Source organism: Eurypyga helias, unplaced genomic scaffold (genome assembly GCF_000690775.1).
Source record: "Eurypyga helias isolate BGI_N326 unplaced genomic scaffold, ASM69077v1 scaffold33325, whole genome shotgun sequence".
NCBI classification, from domain to species: Eukaryota; Metazoa; Chordata; class Aves; order Eurypygiformes; family Eurypygidae; genus Eurypyga; species Eurypyga helias.
The window spans coordinates 72,737-83,437 of record NW_010251391.1 but is presented as its reverse complement, the minus strand read 5'-3'; the positions used below and the strand labels follow the sequence as shown (position 1 = coordinate 83,437).

General features: G+C 43.3%; 1 protein-coding gene across 1 annotated transcript in view; it reads left to right on the top strand.

The window, feature by feature from the left end:
- The first annotated feature begins 3,346 nt into the window (after positions 1-3,346).
- MYO7B (myosin VIIB) overlaps positions 3,347-10,701 on the top strand; it is a 45,648-nt gene continuing 38,293 nt past the window's right edge. The window contains exons 1-8 of the mRNA XM_010152023.1: positions 3,347-3,364; positions 4,665-4,778; positions 5,409-5,561; positions 6,751-6,935; positions 7,769-7,890; positions 8,582-8,724; positions 8,816-8,929; positions 9,903-10,056. Coding sequence (XP_010150325.1) covers positions 3,347-3,364; positions 4,665-4,778; positions 5,409-5,561; positions 6,751-6,935; positions 7,769-7,890; positions 8,582-8,724; positions 8,816-8,929; positions 9,903-10,056 — 1,003 coding nt within the window. The remainder of the gene's footprint in view (positions 3,365-4,664; positions 4,779-5,408; positions 5,562-6,750; positions 6,936-7,768; positions 7,891-8,581; positions 8,725-8,815; positions 8,930-9,902; positions 10,057-10,701) is intronic.

The window sequence follows — 10,701 nt, the reverse complement described above, 5'->3', positions numbered from 1 at the left end:
GTAATTTCTCATCTTGTGGGGTACAATTTTGGTTATGGAGCTCATTACTTCGTGAAAAAGCAACAGGGAGAGCTGGGCGTTGCCAGAAAGCAGCCATTCAAGCAGGTGAGGGATTGAACACTTAGGGCCGCTGGAAATAAGCATTTAAAGTGTCGAAACTCTGTATCCCAGGATTACATAGGAACTCCTCCCTACATGTCCATTCTTGGCTGCTATCATATCCTGGATCCGAAGCTAGCTGTATGTTTGATGTGTTGCAGTATGGCCTTGCTTCATGTTTGCATGCACCACTCCCTCTTTGTTCTGGGTAGACATTGCTGCTCTGTTGCAGTATTCTGGCCTGTGGTGCAGGTGAAAAAGTGTTGGTTGTGAGTCACTGACTGTGTGGCTGACCGTGGCCCATCTTCTATACCACCTTGCATTGCTCATAGTAACAGGTCATCACGCTGTTGAAGTGAAGAAGTAGCTCCAGGTCCTGAGTCCTCAGTAAGAACATGAGGGCTCTGCCATAAGAATAACTGATCATGAAAGACAAGTTCCTTCTTGGGAGAGTGTAAAAAAACCAACAGAAAAAACCAGGCAGCCAGGAGGAACACATGCATGTTGCATTGCTAAATTTTTGTAGATGTCGTGCTAGAAAATTCAGAATTGTCTTAGTCACAGATGGGCTCTGGAGGTTGTCCTAGTCGCACTGGGAAAATCAATTCTTAATATAGTCAGTAGGTGTTGTGCTGGGGACACAGCCCTTGCTGTTTCTCCACGTGCCAGCTTTTGTTAAGCATGATATTCCACTTTTCTTCTTGTTACTGGGTCAGCTGTGTGAATATTACATTTAAATTTCCTGCTTTAAAATGTGTGTTAGCATTGGACTTCTACATCAGCAGTCTTTCATCTCTTGAACATTCTATTTCTATTTCACTTTGAGATCACCATACATTTTGTAATTTTGTTAACTAGCTATTTTCAGTATATCTTATCATAACTTTGAAGTCGTAAATAATTCTGAGCTTGCTTAGAAGCCCTGTTCAATCCATGCTACTGTACAGCCTTTTATAGCCATAAATAGGGCACAAAGATCATGTAGCTTTTCAAGCACCTCTAGTTTCCATTTTGCTACCCTAACAGCCCCCATTATGGTTGATAAATTGGTGCCACAACAGTGACAGTATCTTGCATACAGGAGTAGAATTGCTCCTGCTGTTTAGTCTGAAGAAAAGGTTGTTTATGCACCCATCGATTTAAAATAAGACCATGATTTATGGAAGCTATTTATACCTTCCCAAATACCATAGGTAAGAGAAGTGGGCAGATATAGGAAAGCAAGTGATAATATGTGCCCTAATTCTCTCACTGCAATGTTTTCTGTTAACACTGAAGTTTATTAAAACAAGAGGGAGAAAACAATGGTAACCCTGAACACCACCTTGAGGTTTTTTTAATGGTAATCTTTGTTTTTCAAGAGCATGGATTTCCAAAAATAAAGTGGTGACTTGAAAACTTTTCTGATAATTTATTTGCAAAGTTCTGTACCTCAGAAACCTGTATAGCTCCACCCTAAAATGAAGATAAATCATAAAATTATTTAATTGATTCAATCAGAAAAATAATGAAATCTGAGTACCTCTCAAAAATATGCACCATCCATGTTACACAGAACTATAAATAGTTATCAAAAACTTTAAACATAAAAGATTTTAAAGCCTTTACACATATTAGAAAAGAATCTCAAGGATTTCAGTGAAATTGCTGTTGAAATATCCCATTAAACACTAATATTAATGGTACAGCAAACTGGGATTATGATTATTATCTGTATCGCACAGGCAGAAAATGGAATTTCCGGACCAGTTAATTTCTAGGCTTCTTGTTTTGCTCAGACTTTCCAGAGAACCTGTCCAAAGCATAATTTAGGGGCAGAACAAAATAACTTCTCAAAGGCTATGACACAACAAGAAATTTAGATTTGAGCATCAAGATAAAACCAGAACAGGTGTCTCCCTTCATGGAGGATGTTCTGGGACATCATGGACTTGCCTGGAATGATTTCCAAGCAGTTTGCCGTCAAACAGGAATGTGCAGAAGGGATGCAGATGGTTTGGTATGTCCTCATTGAGCATGAGTTGTAAAATGTGTTGGAGATAACACTCTAAGAAAACATCAATGATAACAGATCATAAAAGGGTAAAAAATGGAATTAAATTTTGGTCCAAGGTTAGTATTTTATGGAGCATTTTGCTTATTGTGAGCGTTTCTTTCATATTATCAACTCTGAGCTGAGCCTTTTCTTTGGTTGTGCTGGAACAACGGATAGAAAGAGAGATCATTTAGAGAAATGGAGGGAGCAGAATGGGTCACACAGCTGTGAGAAGTTTGTGAATAGGAGACCTGGGCTGTTAACTGATGGCTACTGTGCAGAGCAGTGACTGAATCACCAGCCTTATCATGCAGGGATCACTCCTGCTCATAGGAAGAGATAACAGGGGGAAAAAAAAAAGTTCGGAACTCTGGAAACATTTAAAGGGAACTTACCAAAGAGTCTTTGCCTGTGATTTCCTACACACAGTAAAAGACATACCAGCCTTCCCAGTATAGCAAGAGTGGGTGTCAGCAAATCACACCTTGTTCTGGAATCACTCCCAAAATCCAGCTGCAGTAGCCTATGGGACAGGAACCGGCTTCTTAAGACTGGTTCCTTGGTTGTTCCAAGGATCACCGACTAGCAGCATTATCCCTTAATGAAGGCACTGGTGTAGATTTCTAGCCACCAGTCTTTTCACTGTTATGTTCTTGACAGTGAGCTCCTAATTTTATTGTGCTTCCCTCCAGTTCCTTATTTTGCTGCTCATGCCTTCATTGTAACCCTTCCCATTCCAGCCAGGGAAGGTGAACGCTAAACCTCGGTTTCTATGTGGTGGTAGGTTCAAGCTGCAAGGGCCTGAGGGATCTGAGCAGCTCGGGAAAGCATGAATTCAGTCTGTGTCACTGGGCTAGCCGCTCACAGGAACGGAACTGCTGGGTCAGTGGGCGAGCCAAAGGTAACTCCACTGTGCATCAAATTACAGCGCATTGTGGGGTCTTTTTATTTGTGAGCCAAACTGGCAGTTCAGCCAATAAATGTGGCTAGCAGTTGACTGAGGGAGCCGTTCGGTATGAAAATGCACCGTGACCTCTTCAGGGTTGAGAGCATCTCCAGGGTTGTGTGGTATAACGCCGGGCAGACCACCACCCCAGTGCTGCAGGTTCTTTGCTTTGGGCAGAAGGATGCATTGTTTCTACAAAGACATTTTCTGGGCTAATGTTGCGTTCTTCTTGGCACTGCAGGTTGCATACAGTGATCTGAAACACAATGGTGGTTTTCAGAAAGGTAAGTCCTATTCTTTGCTGTGATTTACTGATTAGCCTGAGGCCCAGGAAGGAGAAAATTACCTTAATGTCATGGTTCAGCTCCAAGAGAAAGTAGCAGTAACCCAGTATCAACAAGGTATGCAGTAATATCAGTCTAGACTAGAGATGCAGAGGTGTCTTGCCTAGCCTGGCTGTGCTCATGCTGAGCTGATGACCTCTGTCACAAGGTGTGGCACTGAAACTGCACAGATTACCCTGGAGTTTTATTCAGTGGAAGTGAGAGCTGTTAGTCTGCCACGTTCTTTATAACCTTCTGCGGTGCTTCTAGGTGCTTTACACTACTGTTGTTTGGCTTTAAATGTAAGCCCATAAAGTATTTTGAGAGGAAAACCCGTGAAACTTCCACAGTAAATGCTACAGTGTGTAACAAGAGTTGTACACGACAAGACACTCCGCTAGAAAGCCAGTTCATATCCATTGAAGATCTGACGACAGCTTTGTTCAGTTTCCCTTCCAGCCACTGCAGTAAAGCTTTCTGTTTGAATCTCTGTTAGTGCCTGGAGCAAGAGGAGGTATTCCTGGGGGCTCGGGGTAGGGGGTATAACCAGGACAGTAGCGCAGGTGACACCAAGATTCTGCTCATTCCGTGGAAAGGGCAGCCATAGCTCACACCTTCCTCCAGTGACAGAGAGCGGTGCTTGCTTGCTCTGCAGAGAGGCAGGGTGTTGCCATGCCCCTGCAAATGTGAAGAGAGAGCAGGGCTGAATAAAGAATGGTTTTTTTTTTTTCTGAGGAGAGATCATGGATGTACTCACATTTTAAGTGATTTTCAGCTATCGCAGAAAGAGTATATATCTAAAAATTCTTGCAACTCTACATTTCCAGGCATCCAGTCTATACATCTGTTTGTTTTTCTTTTTCCTGGTAATGTCTTGGTTTTCAAGTATCTCTTCTGAAAGAATACCATAGCCAATGTGAGGCTGCCAAGACACTCTACCAGCATTCACCATGTGCCCCGCCAATCTCTGGGAGGTAGCAGAGCTGAGTAATTGCTGTCCTGGTAAAAGGTGTTGCCTCATTTCCTCTTGTGAGACAGCTAGGTTCGATGACTTGTCCAAAGTAGTGTTCCAGGTCAGCTGGGAGTGGAACTCAGAACTAACTATAACCGTTAGACTGTACCGCCTGCAAGCAGTAAGAACCAGTTTAATACTGCTAAAGATATCAAAACACTAACAAATTAAGACCAAGAGATGTATGCCTGTGAGATACATGGCATCAAGTATGTCACTGTACTTGACGACAGCTTTTCTTCTCCCTAGGGTGATCACGTGTGGCTGGACATTCAACCAAACAGTGAATTTAATGTCCCTATCGGGGCAGTTGTGAAGGACTCTGACTCAGGACGGATCTTGCTGGAGGATGATGAAGGCAAGGTGGGCTACGCTATACCTTTCTGTAAAAGATGAACATCAAATTTAAAAGTACAAAGTACAAAAGAATGGCTCTATTGGATCAGACCAAAGCTCCGTCTAGCCAAATGGTCTGACTTTGATAATGTCTGGTAGATATACTGAAGGAAAGAATATAAAAATAAGGCCACTGTAGGGTGACACCCTAGTATCCCCAGGTCCCAGCACTATGAAGATTTAGAGCTTTCTAAGCTAGAGGTTATCTCTACATGGTTAAGAAAAGCAAATGGACAGCTTCAAGTCCCTAAATTTGGTGGATATTTAGGTGAAATTGTGATTGCACTGAAGTCAGTTAGGGTTTCATCCCTACCTCAAACAATGTTGTGGCTGTGATGACCTGACAGAAATGCGCTCTGAACCATGCTAAATTTGGTGATGTCCAAAACCCACCTGAATGGCTTCATGCAGTGTTTTCAATCACTGATCCTGGGGAGCAGCAAACCGGTTATTTCTGTAGGTCAGGCAACCGTGTGTTAGAATATGCTGGTTTGAGCATGGATAATACGGAAGCTCGCTCTGGTCTAACATGTCTCTCCTTTGTTTGCCTCAGAGCAACAGCGTAACGCATAAAAGCCGATGCCTTGCCTTTTTCAGGAACACTGGATCACGGCTCGGAACATGCACATGGTGCGCCTGATGCACCCCTCCTCTGTGCAGGGGGTGGAGGACATGATCCGCCTGGGAGATCTCCATGAAGCAGGCATGGTGCACAACCTCCTCATCCGCCACCAGGAGCACAAAATCTACGTGAGTGCCCAGGTCGCCAGGCACGGTGCTTTCAGGAGCGGCCTCTGCTATACATTTAGCAGTGAACCGAGCAGCCTGCAAGCCTTTCCTACATGGGGCCCTCTCCTTCCTTTACTGATCGAGGGTGCCAAGAAGACACAACATAATTTTTCTCTTTTCTTTTGAGTACTTTGGCTGTGAAGAAGAGAGCTAATAGCAGTGTCTGAAATCGCAGGGACATGCATAGGTAGTGACCCTGCTTACTTTCTCCAAGAGAGATCATTTCCAACAGTGACTGACAGTTAGCTAAATCCAGCCCTTGTTACAGCTTAGTGCTGCTATTACCTGCAGCTGTCACATAGGACCAATCTAACTAGTGACATGATTTGGATTGTCCTCCAGTCAAATACTTGATTTTGATGTAATAAAATAGATAAAGAATAGATCTGGATATTTAGATCACTTGGTTTCATTTCTTGTCCGTTACAAGTTTTATCTGTGACTGAGCAATCTGGCATTTTTAGTTTCTTTATTCCTTAGTTCCCAGTTTATAATATAATAAGTTTTTTCCATGTTTTGCCTCCCATGTTATATACACTGCAGGAGAAGATCAGCCTCTTACAACACAGATATGGTGACGTTTAGTGTAAACAAGGACTGATTTTGTAGATGCTGCAGTTAGAACTACCAAGATGTGTATATAGATGTTATATTAGACTCTAGCAGTATGCAGTTGTCTTAAGTAGAAGTTCTTGAACAGTATTATTGCCTTGCATTTCCACAGCCTTAAACATTGCAATGGTGCTGTTGTTTACAAAAGTTACTAAATGACTGTATAACACAACTGTAACTTTGCCCATTAGCAAAGTTCAGCTGCATCTGCACTAGAACACAAAAGCAGCTTAACAGAACACTACAAAACAGCTAACGGTAACACATGAAAACTGTGCTGTAGCTTGAGATAGTGCAGTGAGCTGTGATTTGTTAAGGAGATTATAGCTACCATTCTTTATTTTGCAAAAACCTCCATGTCCTGGGATATTTGATAGCAGCTTATAGTGAGGACCACGCTCTCAGTCTCGCCTACGTCCTGCTATGGATCTCCCAGGCTTCCCTCCTGCCTCTGTTTACATTTATACTGCGAGTGGCTTTGGCTGTATTCTTGTTTGCAGGTTTGCTGCTAGAGATAATGCTCATAACTGTTTTCCAGACTTACACAGGATCAATCTTGGTAGCAGTGAATCCATACCAGCTGCTGCCCCTGTACACAGTCGATCAGATCAGACTGTACTGTAACAAGAGGATTGGAGAGCTGCCACCTCATGTCTTCGCCATTGCAGACAACTGTTATTTCAATATGAAGAGGAATAAGAGAGACCAGTGCTGTGTGATCAGGTGACTGGGCTGGAGAGGATGAGCAGCAGAAAACAAGTCTAGCATGTGTTTGGGGCACTTCTGTGGACATAGTTCTTCCAAATGGAAGGGCACAGATAAGACTAGACACAACAGGAAGGAAATATTTTCTCACCTGATATTTCATTTTTAGTTAGGGTTGCAAAAGTTAGAGCATAAGCAAGGGATTTCTGAAGTCCATTGTTTTCCCCCAGAACTGTTGAATGTGGTGATACATTCTGCACATGGTCACTACAGATAGAAACATAAAATATGAGCCTATGTGATGTAAGGCTATCTTTTACCTTGGGGACATGATACTTGTGTATTGTCTGAGACTAGAGACTGCCTGGAGAGAAATAACCCATGCTAACCTGAAGATGCAGGGAAGCTTTCTTCACACTATAAACACATAACATCTATCCATTTTCTGTTAATCATCAGTATGAAGAATCAGACAGTTTCACTGCTATAATATCTGATGATAGCCGAGGCAAGTCAGTTGATGTGCTAAGGCCAGCATTGAAAAACTGGTAATGTATTCATGCAGAAAAGCAAGTGATCATTTAATTTGCACTGGCATAGAATGTTTTCCATGGATTTGCTTGTTTCTAATCAGTGGGAGAATTTAGTCCTCAGTCTAAGTCTAAAAAACAGCTTAAATTTTAGCAGATAGATGATGAAAAACTAAAATTCTCCAGCCTTCCATGACAGACACTCTGATCTGCCATTCACAGGGTAAATACATGGGATTTTTTTTAACTTTGTCTGCCATTTTGCCACCCTAGCCAGAGAAGAAGAAAGGAAACCTGTAATGATCTTGTTTCTTACTGCAGTGGAGAATCTGGAGCTGGGAAGACTGAAAGCACAAAGCTAATACTACAGTTTTTGGCAGCTGTCAGTGGCCAGCATTCCTGGATAGAGCAGCAAATCCTAGAGGCCAACCCCATTCTGGAAGGTGGGTTGGTTAGCAAACATGCTTGATTTACCACCTTTATCTCAGGATTTTTGTATCAGGATAAAAAATTCAGAAACAGATCTTTGAACCATTGTATTTATATAACTTCCAAAACCCCTGAAACACTGGTGAGGCCGGGTAGTTCTCTATACTTTTCTGCCATGTCCCCAGAAAGTCCACAGCAGCTCCCATGCTGTAGGAGGAGGTGCTACTATAGTATGTAACCCGGAACTGCCAGGAACACATGACTCCTTGGGAATGCAGAGCCCAGGGGAAACACCCTGGTTTAGCATTTGCACTAGACAGTGGCAAAGTGACTATCCAAGCATGGATGTATCTATAGGGGAGCTACCTGAGACACCCAGCTTTCTCTGTAGAGGATTGAGTGTATTCCCACTATGTCCTTCTGGAGGACTTCAGACTTTCTAGCTGCCTTGGCTGGCCAGATACAGGCTGCATTTGTATCATTTGAATATTTCTTTTAGGATCCAATTGTCTGGAAGCACAGTATGCCTGCCTCTCTCTTTAGGACGCAGCCTGAGACCGGGCATTCTTCAGTGCAAAATGACAGCACTGTCATTTGGAACACAACATGTAAAATACTAGCAAAAAAAAGAAGGGCATAAAAACCAGACTTGATGTTCATTAACTGCAATAATCTGGATTACTGTCTCTGTCCTTTGTCCATCAGCTTTTGGAAATGCCAAGACAATTCGAAATGACAATTCAAGCCGCTTCGGAAAATACATTGATATCCACTTCAACCAAAATGGTGTGATAGAAGGAGCCCGGATAGAACAGTTTCTTCTGGAGAAGTCCCGGGTTTGCCGGCAGGTAAGGGCACTGGCAGATGTCCATTCTGACTGCTCCGGTGTTACAAGCTTATGCTGACAAGGCTGTCAATTGGCCTATTTCTTTCCTTTAGGCTCCAGAGGAGAGGAACTATCACATTTTCTACTGCATGCTAATGGGGATGAATACAGAGCAGAAAAAGATGCTGAATCTGGGCACTGCTTCAGAGTACACTTATCTCACTATGGTAACAGTCTCTGCTTTCTTCTCCATTATCCTTCTGCCATTTGCTTCTCCAAGTGAGCAACTACAATCAATAGGAGCTACAGATGGGTAGTTACCAAATCTCAACCTTTCCTTAGAGTACCAGAAACAGTAACACCAAAAGTGCTGTGAGCCCAAGTTTCAAAAATTTAATTGTAATGCCTACCAGTGGGGGGCAGCTTGTGGCAGTTCAAAGCTTTCCATCAAAGCCAGACTTAAGAAACATAAAGGACATCTTAATGCAGGTGGAAAATAGACTGCACTTTCACAGGTACTCAGATTCCAGATCTCATGCCAGGGAGAATACTCTCCACTTTTGTAACTGTTACACTATATTGTTGGTAATAGCAAGGGCAAAACCGGCATTTTCCCATCTCTGTTAGGGATGAAAATAGTTTCTATCAGGAGCAGCATCCTAGTCTGCTGTGCAGGTATTGCTAAATGGTCTTCTCTTGCTGCCTTGGATGCTTCCATCTGCCTTCCCCTAGATCCTAATATTCTTATTTTGAGATTTGCCTCCTAGTACTGATGCACTCCTACTTGCTTTGATTTGGGGTTAAGGACTCTTAATTGTCCCTTAACGAGGCAGAGCGAGGAGACCAAGGTAGCAGGCATGGCCTTGTAAGTGTAGGAAGCCTTGCCACAGTTTCCTGTCCTTCTGTGCTCCAAAACAGCCTTCCCCTCAGCTTTTTCTTTTGGCTTCCCCAGTATCCAGTCTAGCACTGGAGAAATGGATTATTTAGCCCTCTACTAATGTGTTCTTCTTGAGGGTAGAGGTGAGGGAATAAACAGTCATGGGAAGAGCATATGGAATGTCTAAATAGGTTTTACTTTGAATCTTGTGGCAAGTGGCTCACAGGGCATCCACATTGTGTACAATGTCAGCCTGTGGGTCCTTCCTTCCTTGTATGGGTAGCAGGAGGATTTTCCTTACCTGTGGGTGCGGTGTCTTGCAGGGTAACTGCATGTCCTGCGATGGCCGGAATGACGCGAAGGATTATGCCCACATCCGCTCGGCTATGAAGATCCTCATGTTCTCAGATTCTGAGCACTGGGACATCAGCAAGCTGCTGGCTGCAATCCTGCACCTGGGGAATGTAGAGTTTGAAGGTAAAAGCAGCATTGTCTGTGCTTGGCCTTCACTCAGACTCCATGGTAAAGGCCAAAAGGTGCTGAGGTGCTGCCTGCTTCCATCTGTACAGATTAGGTTGTGCTGCTCTGCCCTGTATGAACAGGTGAACAGGGTTGGAAGGGCAGGCAGGTGAGCACCACAAAATTCTGACTTGTGCCCCCCCTGCCTAGTGTTTTAAAACACATCATCTTACTATTATTTTGTCATGCCGTTAAGTTACCATGGTTATAAATAGGGCCTTATCACACAAACTGAAACCAGAGATAATATAATGCCACATTCCATTTGCTGACTGTTGTGCTACGTAAGCCAGAGGACACAGGAGCAATTGAGTGATGTTTGCTGTGGAGATGGTAGCAGTCATCTTCCTGGCTGGGTTTGGTGAACACTCACCTGCACAAGTGCACTTCTGGTATGGCACAGGCACAGTCTGAGACACCCACCAGTGGGATGCCAGAAGCTCTCACATTTTGGAAAAGGACTCCTCCTCATTTAATCAGGACTCTCCTTAGTAAAATCATTAAAACCGGGAGTTTCAAAAGGGAACTTACTGCCTTGCCACATTCCCAAGGCTATAGGGTTACAGAAATACAGCTGCAATAACAGCACAGCCTCCCACCATG